At 47.5% G+C, this 23,880-nt stretch overlaps 1 protein-coding gene across 4 annotated transcripts; it reads left to right on the forward strand.

Annotated features, from left to right (window-relative positions):
* Nucleotides 1-2,326: 2,326 nt before the first annotated feature.
* CKB (creatine kinase B) lies at nucleotides 2,327-22,006 on the forward strand. 4 transcript variants are annotated; one of them, XM_028702900.2, is made up of 8 exons: nucleotides 2,327-2,479; nucleotides 4,285-4,494; nucleotides 6,968-7,122; nucleotides 10,411-10,543; nucleotides 11,755-11,926; nucleotides 14,342-14,465; nucleotides 15,908-16,097; nucleotides 21,598-22,006. In XM_028702900.2, the coding sequence occupies exons 2-8, from the start codon at nucleotides 4,302-4,304 to the stop codon at nucleotides 21,774-21,776; spliced, it is 1,146 nt and encodes a 381-aa protein (XP_028558733.1). In that variant the 5' UTR covers nucleotides 2,327-2,479; nucleotides 4,285-4,301; the 3' UTR covers nucleotides 21,777-22,006. The 4 variants fall into 4 exon arrangements, with proteins under 4 accessions (XP_028558733.1, XP_028558886.1, XP_028558806.1 ...); XM_028703053.2 differs by lacking the exon at nucleotides 4,285-4,494 and adding an exon at nucleotides 4,976-5,163 and having other exon boundaries at nucleotides 2,329-2,479; XM_028702973.2 differs by having other exon boundaries at nucleotides 2,352-2,479; nucleotides 4,289-4,494.
* The last annotated feature ends 1,874 nt before the right edge of the window (nucleotides 22,007-23,880 follow it).

The raw sequence follows: 23,880 nt of genomic DNA on the forward strand, positions 1-23,880 counted from the left end.
TGTGCAAAAGCATTATAATATTCTCTTGGTGGCTCACTGGGAGAGCAGGTCTACCCATGTAACCGAGTGAGGTGGTAGAATCCCAAGGTGGCTGAAGTGGAGTGGTCAATTTAAGATTGTAGGTGGGGATGGCATTTAAAGACACACACACACACACACACCCCTTCACCTATTAAACAATAACACACCTCCCTGCAGTAAAAAAGTAGCACATCAGTGAGAAACTGGGTCTAGTCTAGCTTGCTTCCTGTTGTGCTAGATTTCTACCTGCACTGCTCTCTCTCCCCACACGCAAAATAAATTTAAAAATGTGAGCCGCTACTTGCAGTTTGAAGAGGTACCCAGGGCTGGCCTGAGATGCAGTATTTTGTTGCCTGTGCAGGGGGACAAGGCGGCACTGTTTCTCATGCCATGTACAAAAGTCAAATTGAATCTTCCTGCAACACTGACAGCGGGACATTTTCATTGACTGAGCAGGCTAGCTTGGGGAGGGGTTGCGTACACAAGGAATACCGCAAGGCACACAAAGGTTTGCCTTCCAAAACTTTGCAGACACTCCTTGCCCCACCTCACTCCACCCAACGGTAGGGCCGGCCCTGAGCCCATTTTTATACCTCCATTTCACTTATACGTGTTGACTGGCAACACAAGGGATGTGGAGCTGGGAGTGCTGAAAGGCTCATGTCCTGTAGGCAGCTGGCTGGAACAGGATCCTGGGATAGATTATAATAATTATAATAATTATCTTACATTTATATCCCATCTTTTTCTCCAAGGAGCTCAAGGTGGCCGACATAGTTCTCCCTCTCTCCATTTTATCCTCACAACGACCCTGTGAGGTAGGTCAAGCAGGGAGACTGTGACTGGCCCAAGGTCAGTATGGCTGAATGGGGATTTAGAACCCTGGTTTCCCAAGTCCTAGTCCGACACTCTAACCACTACACCTTACTGACTCTCAATATATATGGAACATTGTCCAGGAGGGCTCATCTTATGACCAGGCCTCACACACGGGAAAAGGGACATGCAAATTCTTCTCCTGTTGGAGAAACTGCAAAAGAAATATTGTCAGTTGATGCAGAGAATGGAAAAATCCTACTGAAGGTTGCTTTTCACATGGAATGGAAGGGGTTAAAAAACCCTTTGTCTTAAAGAGTCCTTTCCCAATAAGGCCCCTGTTAAAAAATTATTTGCTGACCAGGCCTCAGCTGCACCTGCTGAAATTCTTTCTGCCCTTCAAGATCTGAGTCCTCAACCACATCTCGCTGCATCTGGGGGAATTTCATTTTCTGTCCAAACCCTTATAGGCACAGGAAATGTCTCATCGGCTCACACACCACACCAGAACCGAAAGAGAACACAAATAAGAGGCATTTCTGCATTTCTCACGCAATTCTGTGATGAGCAGCAACAAATTAAAAATTAAACCAGCTTTTGAATCATACTGTAAAAAAGTAATTTAAAAAAACCTTCTTTCTTTGGTAGATTTAAAAGCTGCGGTCCTATGCATAAGGACTGACCTGGGCATAAGCCCTATGGAAATTGGTGTGGCACTTACTCCTAAGTAGACTTACCCGGGCTGGGCCTGCAAATGCCAAGCAGAGGCACAATGCAGTCGGGTTTGCAGCCCAGGGCATTCTCGGTTACTTCTGTGAAGTTTACAGAGAAAGGCAGCAAATCGCTCACATGACTCTCAGGTCTGGCCAGCAACAGATCCCTGACAGATCTTGTTTGTATTTCAGTGCATTAAAAATATATATGTCGTCACGTTTCCCCAAAGAGCTAGGAATTTGAAAACCTTGGCACAAACTGGAATGTACCTGGCAACAGAATATTAAGCAGTATTAAGAAAATACATTTGTGACGTCCAATGATGCTGCAAGTTTACTCAGATGCAAGTTCCATTGCATCCAGATGGGCTTACTCTCAATGATGCATCAGTTTAACTTTATTTACATCTTCTTTTTTCCGCCCTGCTTTTCGGGTGGGGGGACGGGGGACGGGGGACGGGGACGCCGTCCTCCAAAGTCAAGGGTATATAGGACTGCAGCCTGAATCCCATCTCCTCAGCCCATGTCCCCGAGGAACTTTCCTTTGCTCTGAAGGTCTTTTGCTTTAGCCTGTCAGAGAGTTCTAAAGTCCGGGGCTCCATCACTTTCTCTTTCAACCTCCGCCGCTCCCCGCCCCCCCCCCCGCCCCGCGCCTCCCCAATCTGACTGGGGAGGCTGGACAGCAAACTGGGGGAGCGATAATAGGCAAGAAAAGACGGAGTGAGCTCACCCCTCCTCGAGAGCCGGGATCCAATGGAATGAATGGAATATAAATACTAGCCAATAGGCAGCGTGCTCTGGGTATCTATAAAAGTGATGGGAAGGTGGGGGCCAGGTTCCATTCCCGGCAGGTCTTTCTGGGAGAGCTGTAGGGTTGTAAGAGGCAAAGGGAACAAGCGCTTTGCCTTTTCTCGTCTTTGAAGCCCTCGGTAAGTTTTTGGAGACCAGGCGGAGGAGCAGCAGCAGCAGCAGCAGCGGTCCTCTTTAGCAATGGAATGAGACTCCGCTTAGAGATGCAGGCTGGGAGGAAAAGGAGATCGGGTGGCGGCGGCGGCTGTTGTTTTCCTTTTTAGGGAAAAGCAGCCAAGAAATTGCATAGGGATAAAGAAAGCTTTTTGGGGGGGGCGGGGGGGTGGGGTTGCCCCAAGATGCGCGTTTGTACGCTTCTTGGGCTTGGAAGGGAACGAAGATGCTAGATTTTATTCTAAGGCGCGGGGTGGGGGAGAGGACGCAGCTCAGAGCTAGGAATGCGTCCACCATAACCAGGAAACAGAGATGCTTCAAACATTGGATGCCTCGCTTTAAAAAATTTAAATTCTTCTGCTGCAGGTGTATTGCTAGGACGCCTCAGTCCGGCTCAGCTGATATTTAGCAGGGTATTCGCATCCATTCATCCCTCGCTGAGGTCTCCAAAGCAGGCAGAGGAATGCGTTATATAATGGGGACTGTTTCATTTTCCATTATTTGCCTCCCGAGCTAAGCGATCGAGAGGAGAAGAAAGAGAGCCCTTGTAGCGAATGAGGACTTTTTTTTTGTAAAGGGGGATATTAGAAAATATCTGTATCGGTCCTGCGGAGCAGAACTACACCCCTTGAGAGTGGAGAGAGAGAAAGAGTCAGGCGCTGTAGAGAAGCTCCAGGAATCTGGGCGCGCTCGCCGCGTCTTCCTCCCCCGAGCCGTGGCGCTGCCGACTTACGAGCTGCAGCCAGCCAGCCGCCCCTCTCCAAAACGCGGGTCTTGGGTCTTGGTCCGCGGTTCTCCGGGCTGCCCCCGAGCCTCGAGCAAGGCAGAAGGAGCCGGCTGCATCGCGGCGGGCGGGGCGGGGCGGGGCGGCGAGAGCGCGGCCGTGCGCCCTGGGCGCCTCGAGCCCGCGCCCTGCCTGCCTGCCTGCTTGCTCCAAGGGGCGGGAGGCGCTCGGCTTCCCTGCGCTCTCCGAGATGCACCAGCAGCAGGCAGCCCGTGCCACCTGCTCCTCGCCAAAGCGCTTCCTAGCGCGCGGCCGAGAAGCGTCGGCCGGATTTCCTCGCCCCCTTTCCCGCCTTGCTGGCTTGCTGTGCGCCAAACGCTGCGCATCCCGGACCGGCTTTTCTACTCTTGCAAAAGAGAGGCGAGCCGGGGCCTGGGGCGCAAGAAGAGGCTGGGCTGCTCTCGCTCGCTTTGCAAGCCTCTCCCCGGAGCCTGGATCTCTCTCTCTCTGCAAGCGAAACTAGGCACCTTTTAGTGCGCGCGTAATTTTGCTAGCGAGGAGATCGCCTCTTCTGCCTCGCTGCAAAAGAAGTCTCCTCCTCTCCGGCCTTGAAGGTCACCCCTTGGGACCGAGGAAAGGAAGGGAGGCGCTCGGTAGCCAAGCTCTTTAAAAGCTCCTGGAGGAAGCGCTTGGGCGGCTTGTTTTCTATTCCTGGCGCTGCCACCGATGCAGCGCCTTGACCTTGGGCAAATCTCTTAGCGACGGCTTCCCCTCTCTTGCGCTGGCCCTGGAGGCGACCTGTGCCAGCAGGAGAGGGAGCCGGGGACGGGGGACGGGACTGAGCCATGTTTGCCAAGTCCCTGGCATTCCTCCAGGAGGGCAGGTGCCAGGCAGGCAGGGTGTTTGAATGGGCAGGTAGGGCAGGCGGCAAGGTGACCTTGCTCCGTGGCCCAGCCTCCTTCCGGAGAGCGACTGCTAAGCCAGTGCCCTGCGGGAAGAGGCGAGGTGATGGCAACACGCTCTCTTCTTCTTCTCCTTCTCCCCTAGCCAGTCAGGTGCCAGCCATGCCATTCTCAAACAGCCACAACCTCCTGAAGTGCAAGTACTCTGCAGAGGATGAATATCCCGATCTGAGTGTCCACAACAACCATATGGCTAAAGTGTTGACCTTGGAATTGTATGCCAAGCTGAGGGACAAAAAGACTGCTAGCGGCTGCACCGTGGATGATGTGATTCAAACTGGGGTGGACAACCCAGGTAAAAAAATAATAATGGACACCTGCTTTGATCCGGATCTGTTCTCCCTCCATTAACGAGGAAGTGCTGCTTTGAAATGGCATCTGGAAGGGGATTCAATCTTGAAGCCTCCAAAAGGCCTGGCTACTTTAAAAAGCCTTGCGTATTGGTGCAAAAGCCCTTGACCACCCAAAACCTTTATTCAAGGAATATAAATCCGGTCATTACATGCAATGGCCTCCACGGTCACCCAGCAAATCCCTATGCAAATACCCTGCTAAATATGCAAACTGCTGCACAAGAAGAATTTTTCTTTTTAACCCAAGTTCTTAAAACTGAGGCTGTTTTATAGATATAAAAAATATCCCTTCCTTGGTTGTCTTCCGTGGCACTTCTTTGGCAAATTAAAGGGGAGCAGATCTTGGTGACCTTTTTTGCTGTCTGTCTTAACGCTGCCGTGTTTGCGTTTGTTTTGTTTTTGTCACACATTCTCTCTCTCTAGCAAGGATAAAATGGCCCTCTTTAATAACCAGAAGCTGCCTGCCGATGAGGAATACCCAGACCTGAGCGTCCACAACAATCATATGGCCAAGGTCCTAACCCCGGAATTGTACCAGAAACTGAGAGAAAAAGTAACCCCTAGCGGCTGCACCGTGGATGATGTCATTCAGACTGGGGTTGATAATCCCGGTAAAAAGCCTTGATTGAGATTCTTCTCTGGACCGGTGGCTTTTTGCTTAGGCTGGCATTGACCCCTGTGTATGTGTTTGTGGCTGTGACTGCGGAAACGTCCCAGCAATTTTACGAGAAATGTGGTTCCAATGAAACAAGTTACGCAACTGAGCCGAGCTCATAATTTGTGATGGAGTTTCTTAAGGCTTGCTTTCCCCCCACCCCACACTTCCTAATTTGGAAACAGTGCCCTGTGCCATTAACCTTAATGGCTTTAAAAGGAGATTAGGAAAAGACAGGAACGTGGTTACTAGTCACGATATCTATATGTACAGGATCAGAGCTGGAGTTCCTCTGAATATTGGTTGCTGGGGAATGGCAGCAGGAGAGCAATGTTGCTTTTGGGTTTCCCCTAAAAACTCGCCCCCCTCCAAGGTATACCTTGGAGTACCAGTCATTTGCCTGAGGGCTGCTGTCTTGACGTCCTGCTTGTAAATTTCTTGGATGTCTGGGCAGCCAGGTTGGAGACAGGATGCTAGACTACGTGGCCTCTAGGTTTGCAATTTTTTGGGGGGAGATCTGTGTTAACAACTGGACAGGCTCCCGAACTGTGTGCACCTTTGTATAATGGCGATTGCATCATCTAAGCAGTGTGACATTTCCAAACAAGGTTTTTTTGGCCTTCATGGTCCTATACTGGTTCCAGGCAATACATATCTTGGTTAGCTCCATTGGGAACTAGTTCCTTAAAGGATTGCCCACCCCCAGACAGCATAAACACACACAGCATGAAGCTAAAATGTATGCCATGATTATGTGAATCACAGGATTTAGCACTGGGTGCAGAACTTGGTTTCCTGGGAAACTTGGCCGGCTGATGGAGAGAAAATGTTTGCAGTCCTTACTGCAGTTTCTGCCGAAACTTCAGAAGCCAAAGGATTCTCTTGATAAAATTCCAGAGGTTTGAATGTGAAGTTTCTTCCCTTCATAACTCCTTGTTCCTGCAATATTAAATGGTGCAATAAGAAAAGAAAAAATAACTAGAGTTATGTGGGAAGACGGTTCTCCCTCCCCTTCAAATTGCATCATGTGTACTAGCTTCAGAATCTTGATTAACTGGGTCAGATTTTAATGTTGATGCTGAAAATACAAAGCCCTGTAAATGAGAAATGGTGGCCAGACTCTTTGAAGAGGCCAGTATGGGGCTTGCCAAGCTGTAACCTTCCACTGGGTGATTATATTCGTACGGGGAATAGATGCAATTGAAATTAGTCCTTCAGTTTCAATGGGTCTACTCAGAATATGAATGACAATGGATAATTGCCCATTGTCAGTAATCTGCCAGGCTCTTTCTCAATACTAGGCAGTGCCCCAAAGCTAGAAACCCTTTGTAATATCAATGAACAAAAACCAGTTAATTGTGACCGTCCAAGTCTGGTTTTGGGATTTCATAAGAGTCGTCCGCAACTGGACCTAACTGTCAGGGGTCCCTTTACCCTTTACCTTTAATGTTGAATGGGGACAGCTATCCAGGCACCTTTGCTAAAACTAGCTTTCTAAAAATATTGCATTTTTGTTGTTGATGTAAGCTGGTGTTCCGGATGGTCATATTCATTTGTCTGCAAACTGCAAAATTTATTGAACTGGGCTTCACCTTTACACCACAGCGAAACATGCTTTACTTATACCTTATAAAGTGAATGGCATGCAAAATCTGTTTTTGTTCTTCCTGATGACTTGAGTGCATGAAGCTGTTGGTATCTTGGAACTAGACTCGAGCACCATCCAAACGTTGGCTTTTCTGGCTTCTTGACCTCTGTAGGGCACCCCTACATTATGACAGTAGGATGTGTAGCCGGTGATGAGGACTGCTACGACGTGTATAAGGAACTCTTTGACCCCATTATTGAAGACCGGCATGGAGGCTACAAGCCTACAGACCAGCACAAGACGGACCTGAATGCCGATAACTTGCAGGTAGGAAAAACCACTTTAGGTTTGTTGGAATTGCATTTTAAATTGACCTTACAGGGCTGACAGGACTTCAGTACATCTGGAGGGGGGAGGCAAAAGCTCCCTTGGCCTGGGACAATATCATAGGTACTTGCCAAATGTTACACCCTGCCTAGGCGCCGCCTCTTGCAAAAGTGGAACAGGCTTCCTTGAAGGCATCCTTAGTTTGACCTTGATATTTGCATGGGTTGACTAGAATCACTGCTCCTGCTGGAAGAATAGTAGACTCAGACTTGGAGAGTTGGGGAAGGGACACCGGGGGCCAACCTCCTGCAATGGAGGGATTTTAACGAAAGCATCCACGACAGATGTCCAACCAACCTCTGCTTACAAACCTCCAAGGAAGGAGAGTCCATCACCTCCCAACGGGAGACTGTTCCACTGTCAAAGAGCTCTTGCCACCAGAAAATTCTTCCTGATGCTTAGCTGGAATCTCCTTGAAACTTGAAGCCACTGGTTCGAATCCATTCTTAGGGCAGGAGGAAACAAGCTTGCTCCCTCTTCCACGTGACAACCCTTGAGCTATTTGAAGATGGCAATCATATCCCCTCCCTCCCTCAACCCTTCCTCGTAAGGCTGGTGGGAGAAAGTAATAAACCCCCAAAGAGCTTGTTAGCACAGCCTCTGAGACGGATCCAAACCCGTATTTCTTAAAAGAGGTGATTCTTTCCATGTAAAAAGCCCTAATAATGGCTGTCCAGGCATATATGCAGACATAGATAATGAGAATTTATTAAGCTTGGTTGTGTGTAGGGGGGCAAACGCCATCTGTAGATGGGTGCTTACTGTGATTGCCTGGTGGCTATTGCTTCTTGGAGCAATTCTGGTGGGACATGTTCCTCTTAAAGCAGGCATATGGTGCCTCTGAATGAGATTGGTGCAGGATTACTCTCTCCCCTTTGCTTCTCTGCTGCTTCTGCAAAGTTAACCCCTCCTCCCTCTGTGCCCCACTCTCCCCAGTGTGAAGCTTGGAAGGAAGAACAATTCCTAAGAAAGGAATAGAGTAGCCAGCAATATTTTGATCGTCTGCATAAAACTGATAGTGCTATATGTGGCTGAGAAAACAGATCTTTCTATAGCTGTGGTGCTCAGACTTTTTTCTCTGGGCCACACTTTCAGAAGTAAAAATTGCTCATGCCACACAATTATATTTTTATTGGAAAACAAAAAGGAACAACTCTTAGCAGTGCTTGATTTACGGCACGGAACACAACTATTTTATAACATGGTTACAGGACATCCAGGAAGTATAAAACAATGCGGCTACGTATGATCAGGAATCATTCCCAAAATATAATAGATTGTCCTTGGATCTTCCTCCCCCACACCAATGCTGAGAACCACTGATCTATCCATTCACACAGCCAGGGATACTGGGATTGAATGAGCCCTAGATCACGTTGATGGCTGTTGGTTTTAGTGGTGCCGTTAGGTAATCTTGGACGGTTGGGTTGTAATGAGCTTATGGGGCCCCCCTCTGGTAAGCTGTGTTACTTCCGAATGCGGTAGGCTTGACTTGCTGTGCTGGGGGTCTCATTCTGCTGTGTGGGGCCCGGGATCTCAGCCCCTAAGTCCTAACCTGAGCGAGCTACTAGCTGGATTTGACCAGCAAGCAGTCTTTCTGTGAGTTTGGAAGGTAACTTCTTTCCCGTTTAATGTTCTGTGTGTGCACATAAACACCCGCACACTAAATCTATGGTCCCGTCCACACCATATACAGTGTTACCTCAGGTTACATACGCTTCAGGTTACATACACTTCAGGTTACAGACTCCGCTAACCCAGAAATAATGCTTCAGGTTAAGAACTTTGCTTCAGGATGAGAACAGAAATTGTGCTCCAGCAGCGCGGCGGCAGCAGGAGGCCCCATTAGCTCAAGTGGTGCTTCAGGTTAAGAACAGTTTCAGGTTAAGAATGGACCTCTGGAACGAATTAAGTACTTAGCCTGAGGTACCACTGTATATAAAAAACACATTTATACTACTTCAGCAGTCAGGGCTTTCCCCAACAAATCCAGGGAACTGGAGTTTGTTAAAGGTGCTGGGAATTGTTACTCTGTGAGTAATAAATGGCAATTCCAAGGGTTCTTGAGGTTGCAGCGAGGGAACCATGGCTGTTGAAGTGGGATGAATCTGCTTGGAAGGGATGGTGTCGATGTGGCCAGAGCTTATTTAATTTAAATTGTAGCCACTTCCTAGGATTGCTAGGTGGGCTGGTCTCACGGACAAACTGAATCTTGCCGCTTTCCCTCCTTGACCACACCCAACAATCGGGAGGGCTGTGGAGCAGGGGCAGGACACCTGCCTGGAATGCAAAAGGCCCCAGGTGGAATCCCCAGCTCCTCTAGGTAGCGCTGGGAGAGATCTGAAAACCTGGAATTTCTGTCAGTTGGTGTGTCAACAATACCAACGATGGAACTGAAACTTGTATTTTATCACGTGAACCACCCTGATATCTTGTGTATTATCTTAATAATAATAATAATTAATTAATAATAGCAGCAAACTGCCTTATTAATATTGTAATCCCAAGAGCATTCTCTTTGGCAAGTCTGCCATTTATGGCCAACGTCCTGTCTCTTAATATGGACACGAGTCATGTAACTATGACTTCTCCCCTTCAGGGATTACTTTGCACTTCTCTGTGTGTGGATGACAAAATGCTGCTTTCTGCAGAACTCCAGGACCAGCGCTTTTAATTTAGATCAACCCAAACTTGGGTTTCTAGCTGTTGTGGGACTACAACTCCCATCATCCCTAGCTAGCAGGACCCAGTGGTCGGGGATGATGGGAATTGCAGTCCCCAAACAGCTGGAGACCCAAGTTTGGGAAACCCTGATCTAGATGCTGGCTGTGCTTGAAATGTTGTGGCTGCACCATCATCTGGGTAGCTCAGTTGGCTAGAGCATGCATGGTGCTGATAACACCAAGGTTGCAGGTTCAATCCCCACATGGGACAACTGCATCTTTATTCCTGCATTGCAGGGGGTTGGACTAGAATATATATATATATATATATATATATATATATCGTGGCAGCTGAGAACTTGTGATCTGCTGGCTGGGAAATGCATCTGCACCATCTATAATGCATGGCTGTGAGGCAGGCCATTAAAGTTTCAGCACAGAAGCTTCGCCGAATGACTTGTGTTTTAATTCCTGGGTTGTTGCACTCATTAAATGCTGGACAGGACAGCCTTGTCTGCGGTTGTGCCGGGGTTGGTTCTAAGACGTTCCTTCCTGTATCTTGCAGGGTGGCGATGACCTGGATCCTAACTACGTCCTGAGCTCACGTGTCCGAACTGGTAGGAGCATCCGTGGCTTCTGCCTTCCGCCTCATTGCAGCCGAGGAGAGAGGCGTGCTATCGAGAAGCTGTCCGTGGAAGGTAAAAGGTTCTGGCATTTGCATGCTGCAAAAAAAAGCAGTGAGCAGAGACTCTAGCCCGTAGCCCTGAACGTAACCTGATCACGTGGGCCGAGGAAGAATGCAAAACGCATGAATCATTCAAGCCTTGTATACGATGACATATGAGTTACAGTTAAACAAGGCGCTTGGGACTGAATCCTCTCTGGGTGCGCCCTCCCCCCCCCCCCCAGTTTAGGTTCTTGGCAGCGTTTGGGAAGCTGGCACCTCTGTTCCATAGCACCTCTTTAAAAGACAAAAAGGACTGCATTGTTGTCTCCAAAAGGTGAAATGTGGAAGAGGAAGTTTATTGTGCAATAAAGGCAAGCACACAGCCAGACAAGCCACACCTGCGGCAGGAAACTGGAGGAGTTCTGTGTTCTTTCCCATGCTTGCATAATAAGCCTTGGCTCCTCCCAGGTATGGAAAAGCATACCTGGCCGCAGATAAGCAAGCGTTGCTCCTTGGTATCCGACAACTTAATAGGACAACGAAAGGGTTATGAATAGTGGGCTTAGATTCCTTTTTTTCTCTTCCCCCATCACTGACTACCTGGGGAAATTGCCAGCTAAGCTGGTGGAGAATTAAAAAATTATATATAAGCACACCTGAGTTGCCATGCTAAGCTTGGATTTGCTGCCATCTTGGTATGCTGAGGTCATGTCTGCAGCATGCATTTGAAGCACATGACTTCACCCAGAGAATCCTCGGAATTGCAGTTTGCCCTTAGTGGAGCTACAATGATCACCACCTTCAACAAACAGCAGTTTGCAGGATAGGGGAGGGGAGCCACACGAATCGAATCTTAGCTTTGGGACCCAGGGGTCATCTAGACCAACCCCCTGCAATGCAGGAATCTTGGCAAAAGCATTCACAACAGATGGCCATCCAATCTCTGCTTAAAAACCTCCAAGGAAGGAGAGTCTGCAACCTCCCGAGGGAGACCGTTCCGCTGTCAAACAGCTCTTACTATCAGAAAGTTCTTCCTGATGTTTAGTTGGGATCTCTTTTTTTGTAAATTGAAGCCATTGGTTCGAGTCCTAGCTTCCTTTATGATGCGCACATGTATAATCAAAATAAGAACGTTGTTTGCATTCCCTTAAAGATTGTGACGTGTTAACTCGTTTTCTGTAAAAACACACACCAAAAAACCCCCAGCAGTAATTCTGCAAGCCTCTCTCTTGCTTTTTCCAGCTTTGGCTAGCCTGGAAGGGGACCTGAACGGGAGGTACTATGCTCTGAAAAACATGACGGATGCGGAACAGCAGCAGCTCATTGATGACCACTTCCTCTTTGACAAGCCGGTCTCTCCTCTGCTCTTAGCCTCCGGAATGGCACGTGACTGGCCTGATGGCCGGGGCATCTGGTGAGTAACGCCCAGTAGAGGCAACCCTTAAGAAAAATGACGGAAGGAAGGAAATGGGGGGTGCTGATATTGTCTTGGCTGGCAGCACCTAATATGTGTAGGTAGATTCTGGTCTTGCATGTCTTCAACGGACAGGAGGAACAAGCCCTGGTCAGTAAATAGGAGAATTAAGACCTTTTGAGCCATGATTAAAAAGCAATTGCTTCCAGTGTAAAATGGCCTTAGGGGGCAGCCTTTGTCAACCTGGTGCCCTCCAGATGTTTTGGATAACAACTCTGACCACTGGACATGCTGACCAGGGCTGATGGGAATTTTAGCAACTTCTAGAGGGCCACAGGTTAGCCACCATCCTGTAAGGCTGATTCCAAGGGAGGTGTTGATATCGACTGCTCTTCTGATAAAACAGTTTCACGACCTATTATCGAGCAGCTGTTCCCAGAGAAATGATATCCTCTTCCAGGATCTTAGCTTAGCCTCAAAGATCTTTTCCAGGATCTTAGCTTGGCCTCAAAGAATAAAGGCAACGTGAAGCGTTCCCTAGATTGCCCTGATATTCAGTTGTAGTGTGTGAATTTTGTCTTGGGAGCAAGCCAAGTCATGCGCCAGGGAGTGCCAGTTCTGGGATGGGAATGAATCCTTGCTATGCAAATAAATCTAGCATTGCTCACTTCTCCAAGTAGCCTGGATTATAGACGTGGGCATCCCCCTCCGGTATGATTTAGGGTTGCTATACATAAGAGGATGAGAGCTTTAAATGGCACAGCCATGTCTTGGCAAGAATATATGGAAGTCTGAACTTGTCCCAAAGCAAAGATTTGGGAATTGAGCTAGGAATTGAGGATTTCAAAAGCAGAATGCCAGTGACTATTGCAGGCACTGAACATCTTTCAGTAAGGTTTTATTACAGCCTTTCATAATACAATCCAGTAAAAAACCAACTGATCTAAACGAGAGACGGAGAAGTATGCAAAGTCCTCTCTCACAGGTAGATCTTAACTTGTCCCACACCGAAAATGGTGAACCCTCCCAGCTCTCACCCATGAGCTTCCCTTTCTTCTTCCATCCTGCCTCTCACACAGGGTCCTTCACCAAGCTTCCTTCACCTTCACCTGTATGCAAAACCTCTCATAAACACTGAGTAAAGGTAAAGGGACCCCTGACCATTAGGTCCAGTCATGACCAACTCTGGGGTTGTGGCGCTCATCTCGCTTTATTGGCCGAGGGAGCCAGCATACAGCTTCAGGGTCATGTGGCCAGCATGACTAAGCCGCTTCTGGCGAACCAGAGCAGCACACGGAAATGCCGTTTACCTTCCCGCCGGAGTGGTACCTATTTATCTACTTGCACTTTGACATGCTTTCGAACTGCTAGGTTGGCAGGAGCAGGGACTGAGCAATGGGAGCTCACCCGTCATGGGGATTCGAACCGCCGACCTTCTGATCAGCAAGTCTTAGGCTCTGTGGTTTAACACTGAGTAGACAATAACAAAACAACAACGCAAAGAAACATAGTAAAGTAGCAGCAAAAACAAAGTGGGGGAAAAATTAGAGATAAAAATATTAAAGGAGTAAAAAAAAGAAATTAAGAAAAAAGATAAAGAAAATTATCATTGAGGAGGAGTTTATTTGCAAGGCACCTTCAAACCCTAACACCCCATGGATTGGATCCTAACTAGGCTTCCATTCATGGATGGAACTAAGATCCAGTAGATGTTCCTACTGGCAGAATTTCCCAAAAGTTCCCTGTGCTGCATCTCATGCTGTGCCCCCAAATCTCTAGAGCAGGGTTTTTTTTGGGGGGGGGGCACAATAAACTCTAGGGACAAGGGGAGATTTTGATAGTTGCTTCCCCCCACTGTCTTCTACTGGTGGGAATGATAAGTTAGCAGAGTTCCAGTTGTGGGATCTGTCTGCCAATGGGATCAAACTCAGGATCTTGGTCCAATCCCATTTTATCCTTGCAACAAACTGAAGTAGAATAGGCTGAGAAATGGCGATTTGCCAGGGCTCCCTACTTGGGATCCAAATGCAGATCTCCAGGTTTTGAGTGCATTGTGTTACCCACTGCACAACCCTGAGTTGTTGCTTTGTAGAAACCCAAAAGTCTTGGATCCCTACATTTCCAAGGTTTTCTTGTTCAGCTGAAAGCTAAAACAGTCAATCTGTGGTGTGCGTAACATTTGGTTGAAGGCAGAAAGCTCAAAATGCCCTGGGGTAGTTTTGATGGCCATCTAAGAGGGGGGTGGGCTTCTGCAAAGTCACCGTGGGCACAGAAAGCATCTGTGGAAGATATCTCGAAAGCTACAACTACATACGGAGCAAGGTTTAAAAATGTGGCTAGCTAATCTTAGATCTGTGGCTCAAGGAAAGGTTAAAGGAATAGCTCTCAACGCCGTCCCTGCCTTGTGTCCTTCAGGCACAACGACAACAAGACATTCCTTGTGTGGATCAATGAGGAAGATCACCTTAGAGTTATTTCTATGCAGAAAGGTGGAAATATGAAGGAAGTTTTCACCCGCTTCTGTACTGGGCTAACGCAGGTAAATATAAGTGTGTGTCGAAGCAAGTGGAAGTCTTCTCCCTCCCTCCCTCCCTCCCTCCCTCCCTCCCTCCCTCCCTCCCTCCCTCCCTCCCTCCCTGTGTGTGTGTGTGTTCGTGTTTTGATGTGGTGCAACCTTCTCTGCAGAGCTCAAAAGTGCTGACCTAAGTGTCGGCTCTAAACTCAATGCAGCAGAGTGTGGCTTTGCGAATTCCCAGTTCAGGCAGAGGTGGTGGCGCAGTGAGAAGAGAATGCAGCTGCGTTCTGGCAGCAGAGGCCCTGTGCCTGCGCTGGAGTGCTTCTTACCTTCGTATCTGGAGGAATGAGAAGTCTCGGGCAATTGACCTTGGCCATGTGCTCCCAGGGGGGAAGGCCTGTCTCTGAAATTTCTGGAGAGCACTGGAACGCAGGCAACCCTGCATGCTTAAAGCTGTCCTCTTCAGATGGAAACACGGTGCTCTTCGCGGTTGCCTGCATGTACACAGCAACCTGGTTGGCTCAAATAGATGCTCTAAGGCAGTGTTTCCCAACCTTGGGCCTCCAGCTGTTTTTGGACTACAACTCCCATCATCCCTAGCTAGCAAGACCAGTGGTCAGGGATGATGGGAATTGTAGTTCAAAAACAGCTGGAGGCCCAAGGTTGGGAAACACTGCTCTAAGGCACATCCGTAGTGGAAGGCTTTTGTAATCTGTTCCTAAGGTGTACCCCTCTGAAAGGGGTAAGAGGGCAGGCTTCTCTTCTGTGTTTCCAAATCTTGCATTAATCATCTGGGTATTTGGTCACTGCCTCTAAGAAAAGAGTTAGTCGAGTGTGAGGCAGTAGCTACCTATTGAGTGGGGAACCTGTCTCAGCCTGAGGGCCACTTTCCTTCACAATCAACCTGCCAGGGGCCGCACGCTTGTGGTGAATGGAGCCAGCTGCAAAAGTTGGCAGGGAAACAGGTGCAGTTTGCAGTATCAAAGCCAGAAGTTTTCATGCTCTTCCATCTCTTCATCCTAGCAGGCAAGAGGCATTTTGTTGCCTTTTGAGGACATACTCCTGAAGGACTGTATTAAGCCTCAAGGCTGTGAGGCCATGTGGTGTAGTGGTTAGAGTCCTAGGACCTGGGAGACCAGGGTTCAAAGCCCCACTTAGCATGAAGCTCACTGGGTGAGCTTGGGCCCAGCCACTGCATAAGCTCCTGGTTTCATCTCCCTTTTATCATCGCAACTAAACAGCTCATTCGGTCAGGTTGAGAGACTGTGGCTGGCTTCCTGGCTGAGTGAGGATTTGAACCCTGGTCTCTCAGGTCCCTAGCCCAACACTCTAACTGCTGCAGCCGACTGAATTTTACCACACTGCAATTATAGCCATGAAGGGGCCTTGTAGCTCCTTAATCTTGCGAGAGGAAGGTGTTTCTTCATAATGGCCTTGTCTTTCCCCCCCACCCCTGACACACCTAGATTGAAAACCTCTTCAAATCCAAAAACTACGAATTCATGTGGAACCCTCACCTGGGCTACATCCTGACCTGTCCATCCAACCTCGGGACAGGGCTCCGTGCCGGAGTGCACATTAAGCTACCCCACCTTGGCAAGCACGAGAAATTTGGCGACATCCTGAAGAAGCTGAGGCTGCAGAAACGGGGCACAGGTGAGGAACCCAAAGCCTGGGCTTGGGGCTTTATATCAAATTTACTCCTTGCTCTTTTGGCAAGAGCAAGTGGTACTCAGGCTGTCCCGCAGACCAAGCCGTCAAAATATGCAAAATGATCACAGCAGGCATTTAAAAAAATGAACGTTGAAAATTAGGGCTGCGTATGGCTGTTCTCTTGATTTGGTGGCCGGATCCAGCACTTTTGTTTTGTTTTGTTTTGTTTTGTTTTTCAAAAAAATCATTAGTTTTCACAATATTATAAACAAACAAACAAGACGAACAAACATAAATCATAACCTTATTGAAAATTACAGTTATTAACTTTGTTAAGTGACTTCCTCTCTTCCCCTTGGTTGAATTTCATTGCATGTCCTTTTAACGGTTTTCCAAATCCCAATTTTTATGAAATTTAACTTGAACATTAACATCCTTAGATCTTCACCTTATGGAATTAAACATATTAATTCATCACTTAACATAAATAAAATCCTAAACCCATTAAGTATCTGCAAGCTATTTTCAGTTAGTTTAACTTAACAAATTTAACTAAATAATCATTAAATTTATTCCACTCTTCCTGATACTCTTCCTCCTTCTGGTCGCGGACTCTTCCGGATCCAGAGTCCGGATCCAGCACTTTGGAATGGCCCTGATATAACCCTGAGGGCGGCCAGACAGGGTCAAAGCAATGAACCCACTTCATGCAGTTGGAGCTGGGGGTTCTTTGAGAGCAGGGGAGAGTCCTGATTAAGCATACAGGGGGAAGATAAGGTGATGACAATAACTTTATTTATATGCCACCCATCTGACCGCGTTGCTTCAGCCACTCTGGGTGGCTTCCAACAAAATATTAAAACACAAAAAAGCCCTCAAACATTGCTAACCTCCCTGTACAGGTGTCTTCTGAAAACCAGATAGGTGTTTATTTCCTTGACATCTGATGGGAGGGCATTCCACAGGGTGGGTGCCACTGCCAAGAAGGCCCTCAGCTCTTCCCTCTCAGAAGCAAGCAGGCACCCCGCTGTTGGCGCCTGCCCCACCGACAGCCCTGGACTGGGTCACCTCAATTCAGTCTGCGATCCAGTGTTAACAACCATAAGGGAAACCAATCACGGCAGGGCAGGGGACACTTTTTCACCAGGTGCCCAAAAGGAGCGGTGTTCTTCAGCACAAACATTGGGAGAAGACAAAGCTTTCTATCAGTTTCCTCCCACCAATAAATTTTACTAGTTTTCCACTATTTCCCAATAATAGCCCAATTATAACACTCAGTAAAAAGGTAAAGGGGACCCCTGACCAGTAGGTCCAGTCGGGACCGACTCTGGGGTTGCGGCGCTCATCTCGCTTTATTGGCCGAGGGAGCCGGCGTGCAGCTTCCGGGTCATGTGGCCATCATGACTAAGCCGCTTCTGGCAAACCAGAGCAGCGCACGGAAAAGCCGTTTACCTTCCCGCCAGAGAGGTACCTATTTATCTACTTTCACTTTGACGTGCTTTCGAACTGCTAGGTTGGCAGGAGCAGGGACCGAGCAACGGGAGCTCAGCCCCTTGAGGGGATTCCAACCGCCGACCTTCTGATCGGCAAGCCCTAGGCTCTGTGGTTTAGCCCATAGCGCCACCCGCGTACCTTAAACACTCAGTACGAATTGGTAAAAACCAGGCAAAAGCTTTACCCTACAGCGAACACCGCAGGTGCAGCGAAACATTGGAAGTGGCTCTATATCAAGTCAGAAAACTGATTCATTTGGCTTCATATTACATGCACTGGCTGGCAGCTGCTCTCCAGGATTTCAGGCAGCACTCTTTTCCTGAGCTCCCTGGAGATGCCTGGGATCAAACCTGGAACCTTCTGCTTGCAAACCGACTGCTCCATGTACTGCTGTTCCCTTGGATGTAGTCCCATATTTGGAAATATATATATATAACGCAGGTTCTTGCTGCTTTAGGTTTATGCCCAGCCTGCAGGTCCAGCTGTTAGGCTCTAGGGCAGGCACAGGGAACCTTCAGGCAAATGATGCTTGCCAGGGTGCTGAATTGGCCTGCAAACCCTCAGCCGCAGCAGAGAACATATGGCAAAGCTGTGATTGCAATGGGCCTTGGAATGCATTCCTGATTATTCCTTTGCAAGCAGGGCTTGCCTTCAGCACCAAAAGCAAGCCCTGCTGGGCTTGGTGTTACTCAGGAGCTCTTGAGTATAGCCAATTCCTGCTGTTCATCACCCTTCCTGCTTTCTGCAGGAATCTTTCCAGCCATGGTTTGATTTCTAATAATAATAATAATAATAATAATAATAATAATAATAATAATAATAATAATAATATATTATTTGTAGCCCGCCCATCTGGCTGGGTTTCCCCAGCCACTCTGGGCGGCTTCCAACAAAGATTAAAAATACATTAAAATGTCACACATTAAAAACTTCCCTGAACAGGGCTGCCTTCAGATGTCTTCTAAATGTCAGGTAGTTGTTCTTCTCTGTGACATCTGAAGGGAGGGTGTTCCACAGGGAGGGCGCCACTACCGAGAAGGCCCTCTGCCTGGTTCTCTGTAGCTTTGCTTCTTGCAATGAGGGAACTGCCAGAAGGCCCTTGGCGCTGGACCTCAGTGTCCAGGCAGAACGATGGAAAGGAAGAATTCAGACATGCACCTTTGAAGTTGAAAGTGCCTGGTGCAATGCAACACTGGTTGACAGACAGTGGAAGGGAGGCTGCATCTGGCCTTACCCACTTCTGCTCTTGATAGTGCTAAAAAAAAGTATATAGTCAGGCAGAGGTACCTATTAGGCAGTGCAGCCAAGGTGGGGGCACCCTTTGAATTTCATCAGGACAACACTAGGGTTGCCATATCTTGAAGGGCAAAAAATAGGAGAGCTTGAGCAGCTGCCAGCCCGAGAAAGAGGCGCATGGGGCCGTAGCCACACCCATGCACCTCTTTCCCCGGCTCGGGTTGGCAGTGGCCAAGGCGTGCAGAGCAAGCCTGAGCTGCTGCCAGCCTGAGCAGAGGCAGGATCCCAGCTCCTACCTGATGTTTGCTGTGATGGCCTCACTCTGTGGTGGTGCTTCCACTTCCAGGGCACAGCGCCCTCCAAAGCATGTGCTTGCCCCCCCAGCTTCCCCCCAATATTTAAGGAACCCTCCCCCCAATCCAGACATTTCCTTTAAAATGTAAAAAAAAATCTGCCTTGATGAGCATGTTGGCTCCCAAAAAGAGGGCATGTCCTGGTTTTCCCGGACTTATGGCAACCCTAGACAACACTTAGTTATTAAGTTGAGATAAATGTGTGATGTTAGATAGGTTTACAGGATGCCATTTGTAAATGGCTAAGAGGCTGATTCCTAATGTAGTGGAGAAAAATCTGTTTTAGGATTTGGTGCAGGAAGGCATAGATCAGGCATGGCCAAACTTGGCCCTCCAGATGTTCTGGGACTACAATTCCCATTATCCCTAGCTAACAGGCCCAGTGGTCAGGGATGATGGGAATTGTAGTCCAAAAACATCTGGAGGGCTAAGTTTGGCCATGCCTGGCATAGATAGACTCTGTATTCCTAAATTTCTTAGAGCCGCAACATGCTACTCATGTTTTGGAATTTATATCTCCTTATTTGAAGGACCACCCCGAAGCCAGTCTCATAAGTCAAAATAATTAGAAATAACACAGCAATACAACCTCCGGTGCAATAAAATAATTCATAAATTTGGATCCCATTGTTCGCTTTATTGTACTAGCCTGGCTGTGGGGAACGTCTTTCATCCCTTCAGTCTATCCTTTATATGCTGCTAATATAAAAATATCAAAGTGGTTTACAACAACACATAAAAACATATAACGAAAAGAATATTAAAAAGTTAAAAACAGACCCATTTCTGTCTGGCTTCAGGCCTGGTTATGGTACTAAAACAACCATTACTGAGGCTCCTGACTTTTATTAGGAGAAAGAGGCTAGAGATCATCTATCGAATCTCGTTGGCCTCTCTGTGTCATTCATCACCATTGACGATGGTTTCTTTCTGGAGAGACTGTTGGGAGAAGGGAGCGCCCTGTTTATTTAGGAATATATAAATACAGTAGGACCTCGGGTTACATACGCTTCAAGTTACAGACTCCACTAACCCAGAAATAGTACCTCAGGTTGAGAACTTTACCTCAGGGTGAGAACAGAAATTGTGCGGCGGCAGCGGGAGGCTTCATTAGCTAAAGTGGTGCTTCAGGTTAAGAACAGTTTCAGGTTAAGAACGGACCTCCGGAACGAATTAAGTACTTAACCCGAGGTACCACTGTATATATATCCCACAATTCATAGATATCTGAGCAGCTGACAACAATTATCCCATACAGTAGAAACAATATAAAAAATTTAAATCAGAGTTCAGCAGTTACAGAAGGATATTTTCTTAATTGCTGGCATAATTTTGGCAGCATGCAAACGTTTTCAGAAGGTGTTTGAAGGTGTGATTAGAAGGCACCTGCTGAATCTCTTTCGGAAAAAACTTTCCACAGGGGCGGGGCAGTGACACTAAAGACACGGTTTCTTGTTGCTGTCAGAGAAACCTCGCCAACTCAGGAGATTTGCAGACTGGCTTGGGAGACTGAGCTGGATATTAGGGTTTAGGTGCTCCCTGAGCTACCCTGGACCCAAGTTGTTCAGGGCTTTATAAATCAATACAAGGACTTTGATGCTTCATTGACTTCACTCCTCCTTGCTGGATCAGTAGCAAAGGAGGGAAACAAAGATGGCTGCCAGCCATATGGGAAAGAAACTCTGTGAGAAAAGGTTGAAGGAACCGGAGCCTAGGGAGTGGTGGGTCCAGCTCTGTGCGCCTTCTAGCAGCCCCCTCATTGTGGGAAGCGAAGCTACAGGGAACCAGGCAACAGGGTCTTCTCGGTAGTGGCACCTGCCCCATTGAGCACCCTCCCATCAGATGTCAAGGGAAGGGGTGCCAACTTGAATAAAATATTGTGGGGGCCTAGGTAAGCCCCGCCCTGCATAATCGATCACATGATGAAGTGCACACACACCATTTGAATGGGAATGCCCATCAACTTTGTGGGGGCCCAGCCCACCTCAAATATTTTATTGTGGGGGCTTTGGCCCCTAGGAGTTGGCTCCCTATGGTCAAGGACATGAGGAACTAGAAGACATTTGAAGGCATCCCTGTACGCATAGGGAAGCTATTTAATGTTTTATTATCTTTTTATATACTGTATTTTCCCGTGTATAAGACTATATTTCCCCCCATATTTTTTTTAGTTTAAAATTGGGGGTTGTCTTATGCAAGGAATGTTGCAATTATTTATTAATTTTGGGCTCAAAAAATAGGGGTCGTCTTATACATGGAAAAATACAGTATGTTGGAAGCCACCCAGAGTGGCTGGGACAAGCCGGTCAGATGGGTACGGGGTACAAATAATAAATTATTATCTGCAAGGCCAATTTGGGTTTTATGCAGAGTTCTTGGCCTCTCGATTTGATCCCCTTTTCCTGTTTGGTTTTCTTCAGGCGGAGTTGACACGGCTGCTGTGGGAGGCGTGTTTGATGTCTCCAACGCCGACCGCCTTGGGTTCTCTGAGGTGGAGCTGGTACAGATGGTGGTTGATGGGGTGAAGCTGCTGATCGAAATGGAGAAGCGCCTTGAGAAAGGCCAGTGTATTGACGACCTCATCCCAGCTCAGAAATGAAAAGCACTTTAACACCCCAGCTCTCCCCCATGCTTCTTCCTAACTTATTGGATAATTAATTAAAAAAAATAAATGATGCTCCAATCAAAATCCTGGAGTCGAAAGAGAAATTCCCACTTAGTAACACTTGTAGAAAGTCTTCCATCTATATGTGTTAGAGTTTATTTTTTTGATGGCTGAAATGTCACGGAGAAAATGAAATAAAAACCATTGTTTGGCCTGACAAATGACTGATTTGTTGCCTTCTGTTTTTCAAGGGCATTTAGTGGCTAAGCAAGGCTTCTGGCTCCTCAGGGGGTAGTGGGATTTGGGGATGAACTAAAATTATAAGATAATTTATCCTTTGACTCTAGCTTGCTTCACCAACATCATTCTAGGGCCATTGTACAAATCCTGAATTGATATATACCCAGAACACTCCCCCCCCCCATATTTATGTATCTTCCTATATAAAGAAACATGTAAGATTTGCATGCCTCCCAGTTGAACACCCTCCCATCAGATGTCAAGGGAAGGGGTGCCAACTTGAATAAAATATTGTGGGGGCCCAGCCTGCATAATCGATCACATGATGAAGTGCGCAGACACCATTTGAATGGGAATGCCCATCAACTTTGTGGGGGCCCAGCCCCCTCAAATATTTTATTGTGGGGGTCAAAGCACCACAGCCCCTAGGAGTTGGCTCCCTATGGTCAAGGAGACGGACTGCAGCATGAGGAATGGCTATACAGTGGTACCTGGGGTTACAGATGCTTCAGGTCACAGACTCCGCTAACCCAAAAATAGTACCTTGGATTAAGAACTTTGCTTCAGGATGAGAACAGAAATTGTGTGGCGGCGGTGTGGCAGCAGCTGGAGGCCCCATTAGCTAAAGTGGCACCTTGGGTTAAGAACAGTTTCAGGTTAAGAATGGACCTCCAGAATGAATTAAGTTCTTAACCTGAGGTACCACTGTATATTGAAGGGCGAGGGGAGCCCTGCCTCCACCCCTCCTTTTCACAAGAGCTCAGGGACAGTGTACTTTAGGGTCCCCCCCCCTCATTCTCGAAGCAGCTGAAAGATGGTTTAAGACTTAAGATGGTGACTAACTTCAATGTCTCCTATGGGGAGGGGCTGGCTGGAACGGGCAATGCTATGCAACATTGGCGCCAACTCCAGGGGGCCATGGGTGCTTGGGTACCCACAATAATATAATTGTGGGGGCTGGGCACTCACAAAGTCCATGAAAAAAGCCAGCAGGGGGGCTGGCTCTGAGAGAGAAGCAGTTCAGCTCCATCTTCTGCACAGCCAGCAAGCGAGGTATCCTTTTCTGGGGGGTGGGGCTTGGATGTGGAGGCAGGGGCTGAACCCCTCCCCAAGGAAAAGGGTACCCTTTGAGGGAGATTGAGTTGAGAGGTAGCAACAGGCCGCAAACCACCCAAATCTATGGCTACATAGAGATTTCAACATTGTGTTTCTACCGCGTTGGTCCCAATGCTGTAAGGCGTGGACTACAGTGGCTTTGAGGGTTCATGTGTCTTGAAATACCTGAAGGGCCTGTCAGGCTTGTTCTCCTCTGGTTCCAGAGGTCTAAAACTAATGGGTGGAAATTGCAAGGGCATTGGAGAAGCTTTTTAAGCAGTGGAACAGATTGCCTTGGGCCATGCTCTCCTACCTAAACAGGCATTTAGGTAGAAGTTGGGCATATGCTAAAGTTGCATCCTACATTCAGCAGGAGGTTTAGACTATAAGATCTCCTTTTAACTCTACAATCCTGCAAGTGACCTTGAGGTATACAAAACAAGACTGAGTGTCAAATGAACATACAGATTAAAAAATATATATGAGAGTGTAACAGTTACAACAAATTCTCCAAGCACTTCAAATTGTTATAGCAAGATCTCCTGGGCTGCATCCCAACTGATGCTTCATCAGAATGAAAGGGAGAATTTTTCACAGCTGTAGACTCCATTTATAACTCCTCTTTCGACTTTCCAAAATTGTGCTAGGTCATCTGGTACACTTCTTCTGCAACAACTCAATGCAGTAACAAAGGGTTTGTTGTTCCCAAAGACTATTATATGAAGGAAAAGTTTCAAAATCTAGAAAGGGGTGACCTTGCTGT

Source organism: Podarcis muralis, chromosome 1 (assembly GCF_964188315.1).
Source record: "Podarcis muralis chromosome 1, rPodMur119.hap1.1, whole genome shotgun sequence".
Lineage (NCBI taxonomy): Eukaryota > Metazoa > Chordata > Lepidosauria > Squamata > Lacertidae > Podarcis > Podarcis muralis.